The sequence below is a fragment of the Sebastes fasciatus genome, chromosome 8 (genome assembly GCF_043250625.1).
Source record: "Sebastes fasciatus isolate fSebFas1 chromosome 8, fSebFas1.pri, whole genome shotgun sequence".
In the NCBI taxonomy this organism is placed as follows: domain Eukaryota; kingdom Metazoa; phylum Chordata; class Actinopteri; order Perciformes; family Sebastidae; genus Sebastes; species Sebastes fasciatus.
In genome coordinates, this window is record NC_133802.1 from 17,184,480 (window position 1) to 17,203,560 (window position 19,081).

The window sequence follows — 19,081 nt, forward strand, 5'->3', positions numbered from 1 at the left end:
GCTTGAACAATAGTAATAGGGTGTTTGTGTATGTCTGGGTTCTTGTGCAAACGCACCTTTACGGATCTCCTCTCTGATCTGGGACTCCATCTCCTCCATTTGGAGTAGAGTTTTCTGCCAGTAGCGTTCTGCCCTTCGGCTCTTTGTGCAGTACACTACAAGAGCTGAGAAAGACAAAATGCAGTTTGAATACAGTATATTTCAACCCAAAGCCTGTAATCACACTCTGACAGCTTCCAGTAAAACACAAAATAATCAGTAGGATCAAAAATGTGTCTAAAAGATTTTGAATTTACGAACTGATGTTCAGAAATGGTTTTATATCACATTTTGTGAGCCTGTGAAAAATGTGCGTGCATATATCTGACTGTGAGAACATGTAAATGAAAATATCTGTGAAAGTGTAAATAACAGTGAAGAACAAGAAATATGGATTCTGTGAACATCTGAGAACTGATTTAAAGCAGGAAACTGTGAAAATCCACCATAGCACCAATTTTCACCCATGCACCTGCCCTGCACACACACTCTCACACAAAGCCTAAAGAATACAGCACGCACACACAGACACACAGACACACAGACAGAGTAGACAGCGAGGGGAACAGTGAGGTCTTTGTGCTCCGGGTACTGAGGAGGGATGAAGCAAGTGCGGGAAACTATGATCCCTGAATTCCTTTTATCTGTTCCACATCTGGAGCATCCATCGCTACAGCAGGCACACATCCATCATCTGCTGTTGAGCGTGTGTACACAACCTACCCACAGTGCACAGCAGCAGCAGCACGCAGCACACCACAATGGATACCACGATGGCCAGCTCGCTGCTGCCGAGCTGCACTTTGGCGATGGTGTGGCGAAAGTTCCCCACTTGCACCTAAAAAGAGAAAGAGAAACAACACATGAAACTGGAGTGAGCTCCTCTTTTGTCTTCTTTTATCGCTTTTCTTCTACGGTTCTCACTATGACCTTAACACGCAAAAGTAGATCTCATCATGTCATATGTTCTTTTATTTAATTATTATCAATTATTTGTTTTTCTTTTATCACTGTAGTAGTAATTGTTTATTTGTGTGCAGCCCATATGGACCAAATATGCACGAAATATACTGCTGCAGTGGTGAAATTTGTCAGAAAATGTTCTTACATTAAAACTTTTGTTGTAAACAAAAAACTCTCTTCTCCTACAGTAAGCACTAGTGATGCGCTGGTCAATGAGCCATTCTGCACCGCTCGACCCGCAAAAATATACGTTAATAAACCACCTCAACCCGACCTGCAAACCGCCAACTTTATGCATTATAGTAACACAATTGTCAGGACTGACGTCTGAGGCAAGGACAGAGACAAGTGGACTTGAGTGCCGCGGCTCACGGTGGGTGTGGGTGTGCGTATGTGTATGTGTGTGTGTGTGTGTGTGTGTGTGTGTGTGTGTGTTTGAGTTTGAGAGAGAGAGAGACAGAGAGAGGGGAAGAGGAGGAAGACTATTGCATGCAATCAGGCTTGGAAATTAGCACCAGCCACCAGCCAAATGCTGGTAAAATATGCAAGTGGCTACTAGATTTGCTTCACTCACCAGCCAAAAATACAATGGTAGTCTATTGAGTAGGTTTTGGAATCCACCAGCCACAGTGGCAGGTGGACACAAACAAGTACATTTCCAACCCTGCATGTAATGTTTCTGTAAGCTATTAACATGTTACTCTGAACGCTGCTTTGTCAATTTGTCAACCGCCTGCCCAAACCCGCAATATTTTCTAGTAAGCTTACCCAAACCCGCCTGATTACGGGTTAACCCGTGGGACCCGCAGGTTCTGGGTTTACCCGTTCATCACTAGTAAGCACCATCAATTATATCTACCACAAAAGGCTCCCTTCCTAAAACACAATACAAGTCTTTTATAATTATGCAACTAGAAGAAGTCATAAGAGATGAAGGGCATCTTAATATCGCCCTTACTGTAAATCATCTTATAAAGACCTATAAAACTCACCTAAATAACATCAAAGCCTATCTTCTTCAGAGAAACAATTAGACCTACCCTACTTACAGCTAACAGCAGTGTACCTGAAAACAGAGCTATTTGACTTTTGGTTAGACTATATTTCAAATAATACTCTATAGTTTTTTTTTTATGAGATAATAATTTAGATTAATACTATACAATCATCGTTCCATAAGGAAACGTTTGCGTTTTATGAATTCAGGGCACACCAAGACTGGTCTTGAAAAAATTAAATTATAAAATCTTTCTATTTTAGTGAGCTGCTGTTCATCACAAGTCTACTCCAAAGCTTTGCAGGGAAAAAGGAAAGATAAAATAAAGGCATGGACTTCTTTCTTAAGATCTGCTACTGTTAAATACCTCCCTGGATACTTGGTTGTCAGTTAAGTTTGCAGTCAAATAAAATCCTTTGTATTTTTTTTTTTTTATAAATTCTGCATTATACCATTGTAAACCTTGTGCATTTTCTACAGTATGGCATTTCATTAATTCATTATTATCAGCTATCGTTATCAGCTAATAAAGCAAATTTGACTTTGAGAAAGAGAGAAAGACGAACACAAAGGCAGAGACAGATAAAGCAGTAATGAGCAGCGAATGCACAGTAGGAGCATTAAGTATTTTCTTTGTAATACAGTATATAAAAATGCATGCAGTATAACATGGGCAGTTCTTAATTGGGAGCACAAGTACCTGCACACATGCACATATGCACAAACATCATTTTGTTCATGGACACAGGTGCAGACAGAGAAATAAATTACACCTCGCAGTTTTTGAAAAATGGCCTCTCGCTGCAACGAGCTGTAGGAGTCACCCAGTTCAGAGCAACCCAGATGTGACAAGAATAAGACTTTCACTTCTGCCTTCTGATTAGTCAGCAGGGTCTCCGTGGTCCCTCCTCACATCCTTGCCTCTCCTTCCCCAATCCGAACATACTTCATAAAAAGAGCCTCAGATAAAAAGCCTCCAATCCTCAGACCAAATCCCTCATACGCTGCGCTTACTCTGAGGGGGGGAAACTGCCTCACTGGGCTGCCTCCGTCTTTTCTCATTCCATCTTTCTCTTTCTGGTCCAGGCATTTATTTACCCAGACCGGCAAGAGAGGGCCCTCTTCCAGAGACTGCAAGAGCCAGGCCTGGTGTAATGGAGGGGAAAATGCCATTGTTCCATGTTCCTGTTTCGCTCCGGGTACAAAAACACTGCTTCCCCACAACCACTTCTGCAGCTCAGCTCCACTTCAGAGCCAAGCAAAATACGGGCATGTAAAAATAGATGTGCCACCGAAAGCAAGTGAAGAAACATAAATGGCCATAAGCTATGCAACAGCTGCCCAAAGTGTATGCATTTATTCAAATGTGCCGACACAAAGGAAAATGTCTGTTTATGCCCCTGTCGAATGTGCACACTAATCATCCTCACTGCTCACGTGCAGGCAGCCCACCCGTTTGTGTTATGACATCTCATTTGACCCTTGCCCTCCCTTTATGTCTTTGCTAATTGCCTGTTTATTCTCAGAGATCCTGAGAGGCAGACGGGGTTGGGTGGGGACGAGAGCGTGAGCTACAGGTACACAAGGAGAGGAGAGGGGGTGCAAAATAAAAGAGCTTCCCTTCTATTTCTGTGTCAAAGTGGGGAAACACTGACAGATAGAGACAGAACAACATATGTTTCTGAGCTATTTCAGCAAACCACTCACAGTCTGGCTCGTATTTAAATATAGATGAATGCTTTCCCCCTTAATAAAGCCCTATCAGAATGGACAACAACAGATGGGAAACGTGGGTAGGGGAAAGAGTGTGTCTAGTTTTATTAGGACTGCGCATGGCTCGACCACGTCTTGATTAAGACCTTTAATTGCGATGGAGTGAATTGGGAGACTAAACAAAAACACAAGCGAGGAGTGAGATCACCGCTGAGTCAGAAGACTTGGGTATCGCTATGAGCAGATAGAGTCTGCGTGATGGGTGATTGTGTCGACGATGATAGACGGACTGATAAGGGATTAAAGAGATAAAAGGGAAGTGGTAAACATTTCACTGTTCAACCGTGGCATTGTGGCGCACCACCCCCACTAACTGCTGATTCATGGTGGCATGCTCAGAGACTATAAACCATTCATAATGCCTGGAGAGAGACACACATATATCACTGACAGGGCATGGACCTGTGCAGATCAAATCTGTTTCAATGAACATCACAGATGGTCTGGATTCTGACTAAATGTTTGGCTTATGAGTACTGTGTGACAGATGGGTGATATCTTCGAATTATCAGGGTCTATCCAGCAAAATTTTCAACACAAGGTTGTATGTGTACAGTGGAAACCGCTTATAGTGATCACATCTGTCCGGGTCAAATTGATCACAATAAGCGGATGATTATTATAACCAAATGTTTGTTGTTGCGCATCATTTCTCATGCAGATTACCATCTAATTGACATTTGTATGTTTATTACATGAAGTTATGAAATGGACAGCTTTGCTAATTACAGGCTCGCTGCCAATTCTTCTGCCTTTTCTCTCCTTCCCTTTGACGGCTCTGCATCGCAAGGGTGCATGCAGATGAATGGTAAATGGTAAATGGACTTGGACTTATATAGCGCTTTTCTAGTCTTCCGACCACTCAAAGCGCTTTACACTACATGTCAGTATTCACCCATTCACACACACATTCATACACTGATGGCAGAGGCTACTAAGGTGCCAACTTTGCCCATCAGGATTTAATCTAAATACTCATTCACACACCGATGGCTATGCCTCCGGGAGCAATTTGGGGTTAAGTGTCTTGCTCAAGGACACATCGACATGTGACCCGGAGCAGCCGGGGATCGAACCACCGACCTTCCGATTGGTGGACAACCTGCTCTACCCTCTGAGCCACAGCCGCCCATGAACAGCGCCCCTTTGCTGGGGCTCCTCGCTCGCTCACCCGGTAGCGGCATGGAGGGAGACGGGTGGTAGTCTGCATGTGCTGCCGGATCGGCAAAGTTTCACTTTGGGGGCATGACGTGGGCGGCTTCAACCACAGTTGTTTACCCCCGTGCGCATTTGTTTGTTATTCAGAGAAATTAATTTTCCTGTCATGATTTTAATGTGCACACAGCATCAACCTCAGGCAGCCAGCCAGAACGTAGACGGTCCGCGTGGCAAATTATCAAGGGAGTAAAGTAAAAATCAAAAAAAAAATTCAATTAATGTTAGTCTAACATAGTTTTAAAATATTTTTCCATATGTTGTCATGTATGAAAAGACCCAAAATGAACACTACTAGATTACCATAAGCAAATTATTTAAACAGTAAAGGAATGATTCTGCCCAAGCTTTTTGATCCATATAAGTGGTTGATCACTGTAACCGTGATCACTATAAGCGGTATCCACTGTATTTTTAGGTTATTGTGGTGTTTAACATGTTTGCATACTTACAGTGACAGGCAGCTCGCTCTCACTGGAGCCCAGCAGTCCGTTGATGGTGCAGTGGAACAGCTGGTCGTTGTGGAAGCTGATGTTACAGGGATAGGAGCCAATCATCACGGAGTATTCCTCCGGCACCAGCTCCAGATCGCTCGGCCCTTTCTGCGCCAGAAACGAACAAAAACAGCCGTCAGACGGTCAGCGGTAAGAGACCAGAGGGGCCTGGTTTGAACAGGCACAGATAACATTCATGAAGACCGCAGCAGCTTTAACCCGCACATACGCGCAGACACATACGCATTCTCGTATGCGCACACACACACAGAAACAGAGCTGCCGCGGGCCTGTCATACAGCTGTCACACAGTGGAAGCCAGCAGAAAAATCATCCATTTTGGGCTCGAGTTCAGCTTAAAGCAGCAAACATTCCCGCCGCCTCTCTCTCTCTCACATGGCCAGGGAAGTTTCTACAAACAAACCCGCTGACAGTCATCCCTGCCTCTGCCCAAAATAACATTCTCAGGGCCTTTACAGGAGCATGTTGGAAGAAGCTGCATGGCCCTTTTTTTATCCAACCCTGTCCTGTGTCAATCAAAGCCCTACTATTCACTGCTTATTTCTGGTTTAATTAAAAGGGACACTCCACTGATTTTACACTTGAAGTTCAGTTTACTAGTCATGATGAGTAATCTCACCTTGGGTTTGGAGACTACTGATTTATAACAGAAAGCCTGTGGGGCATGGAGTTAAAGTTGTTTACCAGGCAGGGAGGGTTTAATGAAAGATGCCATTAAGTTGCATCATGGGAAATGTAGGATCCAGTGTTTTTGGAGCTTGTTGCTGCTGCTGCTTCAATTTTGACTTTTTTTGTCGATCTTAAGTCCCCAAACTTTCTGAAAATGCAATAAACTAAATCACTGGAATAGCACTTCAATATCAATTGCATCAAGTCTCTATGGATTTCTACTTAACAAGTCTACATGTTTAACTTTCAGTTACAGAACATGAGGCAGTAAGATTGTACATTTTGTTGACTGTAAGGGACACTCATATTGGTCTTAAAGGAACATTTCAAGTCGCAATTTGGCTGTAATTTTTAGAGGTTTGATCATCAGTGTACCCCCCAAAGTGATCGTTGAGATCAAGGAACGCATCATCAACATCGCTGCAACTTAGTACGAAAAGGCAAGATACATCAGTGGATAGATGATCAGACAGGTAAAACCGAATCTGGAAGTCAATGTGTGATGGATGTTTTAAACAGACAATTTGGATCATTTTGCCCTTCATCTTCGTTTGCTCCTCTAAATAAGTTAGGATAACTTTGGTTTTCTGTTTAAAAGCTATATAATAATCTGACTGCTCTTGTTTCTTGCCCTGTCAGATGTATTTTTAGGGATGTTACAGCATTCCTAGAACTCTGCAGTTTGGTATGTACCGTGTTATTAGTAATATATAGGAGTAATACCAAAACTACGAAAATCACGAAACTGCAATTTCCCTTTAATATAAGAATGAAAAGTGAGGAAGCGTGTGTGTGTGTTTATCCCCAGTGTGCTTCCTTGCTTTGATTACACCCTTAGGGTCCTGTCCTGTCTCTACTGCAGGATGCCACCCCCTGGGTCTCTGTCAACAAATACTTCCTTACATAGACAAAACACACACACACGCAAACACAAAAATGCATACACATTCATAATACACAGACACAAAGTGCATCAAACCCTCATACAAAATATGTCTGAGCATATTGGAAAGCATACTGTGTACAATATTTACGACACAGCATTTTCACACTTAATCTCATTGGACCAAAAACAATGGATTCTAAAGGCCAAAACAGGAGGAAAGCAAACAAAATCCACCCACATTCCAGCTCAAGTCCTTAATATAGGATCTGGCTGACTAACAAGCTCCCTATTAAACAAACACACACATTCTCTCTCCAACCTCCCCCCCCCCTTCAGGTCCACCACAAGTGGAATCCACCTTCCTACAGAAAACAGGAAACAACAGACGAGTCGCCCATGTAGACAGGCTGAGGCAGCGATTCCTGCAGGGGCCTCATCCTGACACTCACAAATACATCAAGAGGAAGCTGCATCATGTTCAAACTTCCCCCTCTGTGTTGTTAGCATGTGAATGTCGTACGGTGTCGCAGCCGGCAGCCCTTTTGGGCGATGAATCCATGCAGACAGGTGCTTAGATCAGCCAGACCACGGGAACATGGGACCTCCCACTGAGCTGCCAGCGCGCCCTTCCCCCACCTCAGACCCCCAACTGAAATCAACACGTCTCAGCGGATGGGGCCTTTGATGTGCTTTATGTGCCTCTGGTTTATGTGAATATGAATAAAGAAAATGCTCAGCCTTGTCTGCTGTTCACAGTGGGAGCAGCCAGTTTACAGCAGTGATGCTTTTAGAGCCAAGAAACCTTTAGAGAATACCATCACTTGTTCTATGTAGAAATTGAATATGGGTTTTTGAAAGCAGAGATTGTCAATAGTTAGAGTTTTCTGCTGATGGTATCTTTAGGTTTGACTAGATAATACAAAATTAAATGTAGGCTAGTTAGTGTTTTTGTCAGATTACTAGCCATGTTAGCCGCGTGGCTTTAGGGATGGCCGGTCGGTCCACCTCTTAGGTCCAGACTGAAATATCTCAACAACTACTGCACAGTTGTTCAGTCATTGTACAGGCGCTCGTGGTCCCCAGAGGATGTATCCTCCTTTGGTGATCCCCTGACCTGTCAATGAGCGCCTAAATGAGGTCAACATTTTGTGTTTTTAGTGAAATGTCCCAACAACTGTTGGATGGATTGCCATGACATTTGGTGCAGACGTTCATGTTCCCCTCAAGATAAATTGTAATGGCTTTGTTGATTGATTTTTCAACCAGCGCAATCGTGTAGAGCTGCAACAATTAATCGATTAGTTGTCAACTACTACATTAATCCCCAACTATTTTGATAATTGGTTTGAGTAATTTTTAAAGAAAAACAGAGACAAAATCAACAATGAAAATAATCATTAGATGCAGCCCTACAATCAGGTCAAAATTTGTATTTGACCCATACTTTGGTTTATGACCAAATACTTGCTACCTCCTTTAAATATCAGTTTATCTGTAATGTCTGTTACTTAAAATGTGTTTGTTTACCTAAAAAGTTAAGTAATTCAAAAAGGACATGCAGATTGAATTCTTGTTTCATTTATGATACAGCCCTAGCGATACAGCAAACTATTGCTGCACAGTTGTATTGAACCATACAATATATAGTATATGTAATCAATAAAGAATCATCTCATCCAATTAGAGGTGGACAACATTGACTCGAAAACATACATTTTCTAATAGGTGAACATCGCTTGACTTATCAGGAAACCAACATAGCGGTGAAGCACTAATCTGAACTTCCTGTCTCAGCAGTGTCACTCACGTTGATGACGAGTGTCAGTGGCTCTCCCGGGTGGTGTTTAATCAGCTTCTCCTTGCTGACAGTGAAGAACTGAGGGTCCTCCATGTACTCCAACAGGAAGTGACCTTTATGTGACTCCCCGTCCTCTTCCTCTGCCTCGCTATCAAAGGTGAAGGGGTTGTCTCCCGTGTAGAGGATTTTGTTCAAGAAGAACTGCACTGAGGTCTGCTGAGACTGGCTGGATCTCGGGGACGGGCAAGTGATCGTGAAGGGGGAGACCACCGTGCAGAGCTGCATAAAGACAAGGGAAGACAAAGTAGCTTAAATGCATGTCATTCCTTTTCCATTCACCTATCCGATGGTTGATAACTACCTGCAACATAATTCACTTTAAACTGTAAATGTGTGTATCTTTCTTAAAGGAATAGTTTGGCTTTTTGGGAAATACGTTTATTCACTTTCTTGCCGAGTTAGACGAGAAGATCCAAAGGTAAAAAATCAGCCTAACAGCACCTCTGAAGCTCACGAACTAGGCTTACCATTGACATGTTATATCTCGTTTGACAATTTGTAGTTTGACGGGGGGGGGTTTAGGATCTTGGGCTGATTCTGTTTACTTTTATTTGACTTGGTTTCCTCTGGACAGAGTCAGGCTAACTGTTTCCTCTCTGTCCCAGTCTTTGTGCTAAGCTAAGCTAGCCCGCTGCCAGCTGTAGCTTAATATCTTAGCAACAGATATGAAAACGGTTTCGATCTTCTCATCTAACGCTCTGCAAGAAAGCTACAGTAAATAAGTGTATTTCCCAAAATGTCAAACTAGTCCTGTATGTTTTTTAGGTTGTCAGAGGTGTGATGAATTCATGACACAACATTTTTCATTTTGTTTTACTTAAAAGAGACAGTGTGTAGGATTCGGCGGCATCTAGTGGTGTGGTTGCAGTTTGCACCCAACTGAGTACCCCTTTCCTAGACTGCAGTAACATGATCCGCCGAGTGTAAAACCGTGGTAACGCCGTTTGCCTTGCTCAGAGGTCATCCTTACCATAATAACACTACTTTAGGAGCAACGGAAGTCAGACGGCGGCTGGCGGTACCACGGTTTTGCACTCTGCGGCTCACGTTGCCAAAGTTTCACAAGCGTGTCGGAGAAGTACGGTGGCCTTCAACGGTGGCCAGTGTTTGGTTTGTCTGTTCAGGGCTACTGTAGAAACATGGCGGACTCCGTGAAGAGGACCCGCTCCCTATGTAGATATGAAGGCCTCATTCTAAGCTAACTAAAACACAATTCTTAGTTTCAGGTGATACACTAATGAAAACATAGTTATGGATATTATATTCCATTTCTGCTGATAAATCCCCTGAAATGTTACACACTGTTCCTTTAATTATAAATTGACACAAGTCTGACTATGTTGTTGAAATAGTTTTATCAAGTAAAAAAGGATTACTCACTTCTTCTCCAATTTCCAGCACATCCATGGTGACGGTCTGCACCAGATCAAAACCCTGGCCTGTCACTGTGATGGTCCTGCCACCACTGTGACAAGCACACACATACAGAAAGTCACATCTCAGCTTTGACAAAAAAAATTGTCAAATTCCTACTGGTATGCAAATACTTTTGGGACACTGCACCAAAATAAAAGAGAAATGGGACCAGATAATAATGCAAAACAGTTCAACTTCAGTGCAAATCCACACACATGTCATCAAAGACATGCCGCTATGCTCTGACACACATGCTGTGCTATTTAAAACACAATAGGGAGAAAACGCTGCACATCAGGGCGACATTACAGTAATGACTTATGTCAGTGACTCTGGGAGGGAAACCACAGACTCTTCCAGCTTGAGATGTTTAAGACATCTTGGTTTTAATACTTTTGATGTGTGTAGCAATCTACCTACCTGAGGTAGCTCTTCTTGGGGTGGATGAAGCTGATGGTGGGGTTCTTCTCATAGGTGTAGGCGGTGCTAAGCTCTGCACTTTGACAGGGAAGGTTTTCAAACTCCACACACACTGCCACTGTGTCAGTGTGCGGCTGTAAGGCTGGAGGCATGATGCACTCAATGGTTTCATCTGTTTTCCTAAAAGACAAAATGAGGTTAACATTGTGACCAAAAATGTTTCCACTGAGTATCGAAGTTGTGTTTATTAGTTTGGCAGATTTTCATAATTATACATGATACGTTACTATAGCTACAAGTAGAGCTGCTGACTTTAAATTTGACACTTTGACTCGAGTCAGACTTGCATTAAAAAACAGAGAGGACTTGTGACTTGACTTCGGCTTAACTAAGGTGGGACTTTAATTACCTGAGATTTGAAAGCAATAATCTTTCAAGTCAAGTTTCGACCTGGTAAAATCTCACCAAAAAATAAGACAGCTTCATGCAGGCCTCGCATAGCCACACAGCTTGAGTATTTGATCATTAGGTATATGCATTTATAGCACTTTACAGCACCTGGTCAGTATTAAGTGACTGACAGACATGAGACTTGACCTGGACTTACCTCAAATACTTAAAAACAACTCTGGCTACAAGCAATTGAAAACGAGCAGCACTCACCCTGTGACGGTACACTCCAGCGTGTTGTTGACCTTGACTCTGACCTGAGAGCCAATATCCAGGTGTTCCCCCCTGATGATGACTCTAGTTCCTCCAACACGAGAGCCCTTCGTCGGCTCCATGGACAGCAGCTTTGGGACCTGAATACAGACGAGAGATACAACACATGACTAAACAACACATCAAATCTATCACCAGACATCTGACAGCTTCTGTCACTGGAAAAGACAGGCTTACTCAAACTGTGTTTTGTGCTCTATGATGCTTTTCATGACATTAAATAAAGTATTTTCTCATCCTTTGAGGTTCAAATATCGTGTCCACAGAGATTGGCTGAGACAGCTGCTGACTATAACAGTAAATTAGTGAAGAAAACTGTGAAGATAGCCCACGCTGCAATATGTTAAAGTGCTGCTGAAGCCAACAGGCCTTTGGGCTCAAGCTTGCAGGACAGCTATTCTAAGAGGCAATAATGTTCATGCATATACAGGAGAAACCGCATGCACATACAGTCATATATACACATGCACACACACACAAAAAGGTTCCTGGGGCAAAGCAGAATATCCCTGTCCAGCTCTGCAGCAACCAGCATCAGCATTCCCGCTCTGTCCGAACTTTCTATCCCCGCCATGAACCTCGCCTCCAGGGAAACCTCTTATCCTCACTGACAGGATTCACTTCCTCAGTGTGCACGGATGGAGGAGACCTATTGTGTGTTTGTGTGTCAGAGTGGGCGTAAGGAGGCAGATGTTTCCTTCTAAAGCTTCGAGGAAGGAGATGCTGTAGAGGCACATATCCTGTCTCCAAAACTGTTTTCCCTTTCTCCCACATCTTACCCTCAACATCCATCGGTAAAAACCTTTCTCCTCTCGCACGGAGCATCTCAGAGATGGATAAGGAAACCCGAGAGGAGTTCCCACAACAGCACGGCGTAATGTTTGTTGTTCTGGATTTACTTCATCCTCATGTATCAAGAGGGGCTTCAAGATCGGGGTAATTTCTCAGTGGGATGACTCACAGACAGAGCTGCTCTTAGAAGCCGGTGAAATGATAGAGCGTTCCAGCAATGAATAATAAAAAACTCTTTGTCTATAAACAAAAAGAAACAAAGGGCTTACATGGGTATTTCCACAGACTGAATATTCCAAATCCAATGGGAGACTGTGTGGGTCTAGGTCAATTAACACAATGCTGGCTAGCTCGCCTCGACCAGTGATGAATTCAGAGCAAAGGGACATTCCAACAATCGCCATATTTGTTTTTGCTGGCAGCGAGTGCAGAATGACAATGGTGCTTAGTTGCAGCGCAGATGAATGTTTGAAGATTCCCACACACTCGCATTCCTCTGAATCATAAAACGCATCTGCTAACACTCAACTGACACACATAGGGAGGCTTTCCCAGTGGGGAACAAGGAACAAGAGAGCGTAGAAGAGGAAGAATGTGGAGGGAGAGACGGACAGAGCAGAAAGCAAAGATCAGCAGGAGGGTATAAATCTGGAGAATACTCACTAGGTATGAGAAGCTCTCCTTTGACGTCCCCATCCCACTCTGATCCACATCCACTTGGACAATATCAGCTCTGTCATGAGCAGACCGCCCAGTGACACACACCAGCCTAGGGAAATTTAAAAAGAGTGTGACCTCCTTGTTTGGTTGTCAAAACATTATAATCAGACATCAGTTAATAAAAAAAAAACTGATGAAAATGGATAAGAACACTCAAAGGAGCTGCTTATAATTTGAATCTAATAAACCAATTTTTAAAGAAAAGACTAAAATTGCAAGTGAGGGGAACCAATATAAAGATGAAGAAAGAGATCTTCATCATGACAGCTAAACAAAGAGACATAATTAATCTTGGAGAATGGTGGTTATGAACCAATTCATCAGACCATATTTACATATGGAATCCAATAAAGCCTTAAGATATCAGATATTAGCAGATGTAAAGGTTCAAAGCCTCCTCAGACCAGATGTGTCTAACCACAGAGGAGATTAAGGGGCTGCTGAGGCTTGTTCATTCGCCTCCTGGCTGTGATTAAGCCTTGTGTCATCAATGCACGCTCTACAGGGACGTCTCTTATTAATGACACGGTGGTGTACCGAGGCACAGGATCTACTGTTCTGGGGCCTCACTGGAATAAATGTACTGGGGGGGAAACACGACCTTTATCACCTCACATGATCCCCCTCCAGCTTGACACCCTGTCGGTTTATTTAGTCAGGTGCCTGGTGCTACAGTGGTTAGAAATTCTCAGCGAGTGACTGGATGATTGACAGACGAATTGTGAGGAATTTACATAAGTGGAGGAGCTGTGTTTTATGTAGGAGGACCTGGCAGGACATGCGGTGGGATGAGGCTAGGCTGGACAGATTGGGGCTCGGCTGGGGCTCGGCTGGGGTCAGGCTGTCGGGTCTGAGACCAGGGCTGGCTCAGAGCGCTGAGTGCATTTTTAAATGTCAGGCTCAAAGAAATGTTCTGTTTTACCGAACCCAAACCACTGCAGCATTTAATGAGCCCTATTAAAACATGAATTTTCTTTATAAGCCTGAATAGCTATTAAAATTATTCTAAAATAACCTGCAGTACCAGCCATCTGTTGATAGCAATGTCTACATGTGTGCTCATTAATTACAGGAGCATCAAGTAAAGAATATCATTATACTCAAATTACGCTCTTGTCAGTTATGAGCTGTGAGGGCAGAGGAACACCTGTTTGAAGAAAATGCATCATTTCACATTCTCTGATTTAGGGAAGACAGAAAAAAATGAAATGAAACATGACTATTCACAGATTCAAGCCTGAGGGAAATAAGAGAAACTGGAGCCTGAATCAGCCTGAACCTGTAGGACTGCTCCGGGCCTAACTGGCTTTAGAGTGAAAATCAAACCATCATCAAACAAATACATCACATTATATGACATCTTCTATTGAACCATTATTCTGGGGACAAAAGACAAACATAAAAGTATAGAGAAATGCTTATCAGCAGATGGAAGGTGTGATGAATTCAGCCGGTAGCATTTAAACAGTACACATACACAGGGTTTCTTCAGGGTTAAATTAAATGTAAGACTTTTGAAGACATTTTTACACGTAGAATGCTGTTTCACAATCGGCTACAGTATGAAAGTATGATGGAAACCCAGTAGGGACGATATGGCTTTAGAGTTATTTATCTTTACATCACATTTTTTTCTAGTACTTCCCTGCAGATAGGGCAGTTATTTTCATTATCAATTCTCCTGACAATCATTGTCCTAATTAAAATCTTGATCTATTAAATGTCCAAAAATAGTGAAAAATGTCCACCACAACAGTCCACAACCAAAAAATATTCACTTCACAATGATATAAAACAGAGAAACACAGAAAATCCTCACATTGGAGAAGCTGGAACCAGAAAATAGTTGACAGCTTTGTTTTAAAAATGATCAATTATCAAAATTATGCAAATTTTTTAATTGCTACCTGCAGTATATAACAATAATTCCTAATGACATAATTACTGAAATTAATGTGACGTGGATCCAGAAAAGCATTAGGAAATGGATGGATGGATTAACCAATTAAAACCAATTCATTCATTTAGGTTTCTGCTAAATCCGATACTTAACCGTTATGAGACAATTGACTTCCTATAATTACGGTAGCTAGCAGTAGTGACAGCACTTGTTACAGGTCTGATGGGGCTGATTGAAACTCCACCAAAAAAATTATAGGTTTATAGGTTTGACGTCTCCCAACAGTGCGCTATCAGACACAAAAACATCCAAAAAAGACTTGTAAATTAAGTACTTTTTAATACCTTAAAGCCTTTTTGAGAAAACTGCTTTTTAAGACGTTTGCAGAACTGCAGATGCCCCGGTGTGTGTATGTGTGTGTGATGTTGATGCAGTGTGATCCCAGTCAAAGGACATGCAGACTCCCTGAGAGCATGGACTGACCCCTGCTCCACATTCCAGCACCGCCCCACTGTGGAGATATTATCGGTTTCAGTGGCCGATATTTTGTCTAGTTTTGAAGATGTCTCCAATCATTTCCCTTGAGTGGATGATGAGGATCATCGACAATCAAGTCTGTGATCGTTTGGATGTGAGTGTGCAGTTAAACAGACGGGGCGAAGGCCACTCAGGGCTCAATGAAAATGATAGAGGGGGCAGCATGGAGGACCTGAGCCAAAAATCTAGAGAAGTACTCCAGTAAATGAGGTGTGCCTAGGCTGACTGTGCCATTAATTAAAATGTTGACACCGAGTTGAGTGGAGCACAGGCTCTCCAGTGCTGCACATTTTCCTTGTGGCACACAGCTGTGAACTTTCACCTCTCAGCACACGAGCAGACACCTGTCTCAACAGCCCTGGTAAATGAGGTCACATGTGCCGGTGTGTGTGTGTGTGTGTGTGCTGGTAAGTGTGTGTGTATGGCATTTCTGCCACAGCCAGTTTGAATTGTAGATTATTGTGAAACAGAGTTATTTCATACAGACCTCACATCTTCAACCGGCTTAAGGGATGTGGTATGTGTTTTTTCTAAATAAGGTTTATAATAAGGTTAAATGTTAAGGTTGAATGTAAACGCTTTAAGTTAAAGGGATGAGATAGGATCATATCTAATCATATCAACGTGAGGTCCCAGGATGTATATGTTCGTGCATGTGTGTGCGTGCAAGTCAAATGTGCTGACACTGTCAGATGCACTGACGTGTTATGATTTGTCAGTGCCACTTCAAGCAACGAGGATATGCTCTGCTGTCATAACAACCAGCCTCGAGAGCCAATGAGGAATGACGACACGAGATGAGAACACCCCTGGAGTGAAATGCGATTCGCTGTTTTCGACATGCACGGTTTCGTGGAAACTGTGTCGGGCAGCTTGAGTGACAGGTAAGACCCGCAGGTCACCCTCGAACTGGTCTTAATACAATGATTGGCTCCAGTGGAGCAAGACCAGATAAACAGTTCCATTCAAGAAACATTACAGATACTGAATGGAAGTTTGGATGTAACTGTAGAGTTACCGACTTCCACTGAGCTCTGTTATGCCGGTGTCAAAGCGGGGTCCTGCTGTCTCCATGGTGACAGTGTGATGGTCCCTGAGCTACGAAGGGATGGCGATGCATAATGATATTTGTGAAAATTAGCCTCATGAATACATGAAAACTAAACCATGCGGGGACGGTTGAAGTTCTATTTTCAAGACTGGTAGACATGCTAATGATCTATGATGGTGATCTGTCAGAGGAAGTGTAGTAACTCATATAAATGTGATTCATCTGGGGTCTTCTTTAAGTAAAAGCTTGTGAATTACAACCTGAAAAGTATAATTGGCTCACATGAGCTGCTTTTAATGGATTATTTTACTCCCTTATTCAACCTGACCAGCAAGGACAGATCTTTTTTATTCTATCTATTCTTCTTGCTTGTCAAAACCGGGCACCTTCATTACCCACAATGCAACTCAACCTCCGACAGTTTGGTTGAATTTGGATGTGTTATGATTAGGGCTGTCAATCGATTAAAGTATTTAATCACGATTAATCTCATGATTGTCCATAATTAATCCTGATTAATCGCAAATTAATCTCAATGTATGCATATATTTATTTCTGGAAATCAGTTAGCAACACAAAACAATAACAAATATTGTCCAGAAACCCTCACAGGTACTGCATTTAACATAAAAAATATGCTGAAATCATAACATGGTAAACTCAAGCCCAACAGGCAACAACAGCTGTCAGTGTGTCAGTGTGTCAGTGTGCTGACTTGACTATGACTTGCCCCAAACTGCATGTGATTATCATAAAGTGGTTATGTCTGTAAAGGGGAGACTCGTGGGTTCCCATAGAACCAATTTTGATTCTCATATCTTGAGGTGAGACCCGTTTGACAATGATATGACATGGTTGGTACCAATGGATTCCTTGGGTTTTTCTAGTTTCTGCCAGTATCTTCACTCTAGCTTTAAAACTGAGCCCGCTACAACTTAAAAACTGCAAGATGTTTAATGCTTTAAAGAAATTAGTGGCGTTAAAACAAATTTGTGTTAACGCGTTATTATCTCGATAATTTTGACAGCCCTAGTTATGATAGTAGCAAATAATGTAGCCTTGAACTGTTAGCCTCAAGCAGAGATGAGGAGCAGGCTGCAGAGGTCTGGTAAGATCACTTATTTCTAACTCCGCACACCCAGAGTTTTTTTTCATTTTCAAACTCGTAGTCTCCCTCTGGAGTTGTCACACAATGCTTTATACTGGCGACAGGGTCAGACCCAAGGCTCATTGATGCATGTGGGGAGCGAAGGCTGGCCCTTGTTGTCCGATCCAATAGAAGAGCTATTGTAGCTCAAATTGCTGAAAAAGTTAACGCTGGTTCTGATAGAAAGGTGTCAGAACACACAGTGCATCGCGGTTTGTTGTGTATGGGGCTGCGTAGCCGCAGACCGGTCCGGGTGCCCATGCTGTCCTAATGTTATGGCTTATCGGTGTATATATATGCAGTAGTACTCCCCAAGTCCTGCAAACAGACTTTGATGTGTAAAATCGGTGGGGTTTCCCTTTAAATATGCTGTAATATAGGTATTAAAGATTTTGTAGTGGTTCCCAAACATTTTTATCCCATGGCACACATCAATTTTTTCATGCATTTCCCTGCAGATAAGGCCTTCCTGTGACGGACAGCTAGCTTCCTCTATTCATTAAATGTAATAGGTCAGGTAGCTCTCACTGTACAGTCTGATCTGAGATTCACTCTTCACTAAGGGTCTGACATATACATGTCAGAATTTCTTTAAGGTTTACTAACTGTGACAAATCTTCCCATCACTTGATTGCCATTTCTGCCTGTCGTTCACCTGACCACTCACCTGCACTGGGAGCATGTCAGGTTACCATGACAACGGGTAATTGTTAGCGATTATCTCACCAGTCCTAATTGCAGCACAACTGCTCATTTTAGCGGGGTTTTAAATATAAATGATGTTGATGTATAGGACGTACTCTTATTTCTTGCTCATTTTGTCATTCTGACAATGCTGATGATGTAAAATGTAATCAAATCAGTACAAGGCGGAAAAAGTGCCGGCACACTGCTATGCTTCAGCACACACTTCAGGAACAGTTGACATAAGCTTATACATGCAAATTTGTGAATCATAATTCAGCCATATGTTATAGTACTTACTCTAAAGAGATGGTGTAGAGCTCAGGCAGGAGAGTACATGGCACATCTCCAATAGAGACCTTTACAGCTCCAGCCCTCCGGCCCAGGTTCCTGCCCTGTACTGTCAGCAGCGTGCCTCCTTCCACTGGACCCCTCAGGGGGAAGATCTGACAAAGACAGAGTCAAGTAATGAACAGGGAGAAAGAAAATCCTGTGAAAACCCTGTAATATGCACAATAAATTAGAGCTCATAAGAAGATTACCTCCCTAAAAATGTTCCACTTATGGTGGGTGATAATGAACATGACAGAGAATTAAGAGAATGGAGATGTTGTCTCAGATGCTGACATGGAGGGTGGCACACAGAGAGATAAGGACAAGTGGCCCGAATAAGTGTTCTTCTGCTGAAGACTGAGATCTAACAGAATAGACACACGGTTTAGGTGTATACACACACAAAGCAGACTCTTAACTGTGCCAGTCTGAGACTCTTCAGC

General features: G+C 42.6%; 1 protein-coding gene across 1 annotated transcript in view; it reads right to left on the bottom strand.

Annotated features, from left to right (window-relative positions):
- plxnd1 (plexin D1) overlaps positions 1-19,081 on the bottom strand; it is a 71,612-nt gene that overhangs the window by 16,271 nt on the left and 36,260 nt on the right. Inside the window, exons 13-21 of the mRNA XM_074643911.1 lie at positions 18,606-18,751; positions 12,930-13,035; positions 11,415-11,554; positions 10,752-10,931; positions 10,296-10,380; positions 8,865-9,134; positions 5,440-5,589; positions 763-877; positions 57-164 (exon numbers count right to left, since the gene is read on the bottom strand). Coding sequence (XP_074500012.1) covers positions 57-164; positions 763-877; positions 5,440-5,589; positions 8,865-9,134; positions 10,296-10,380; positions 10,752-10,931; positions 11,415-11,554; positions 12,930-13,035; positions 18,606-18,751 — 1,300 coding nt within the window. The remainder of the gene's footprint in view (positions 1-56; positions 165-762; positions 878-5,439; positions 5,590-8,864; positions 9,135-10,295; positions 10,381-10,751; positions 10,932-11,414; positions 11,555-12,929; positions 13,036-18,605; positions 18,752-19,081) is intronic.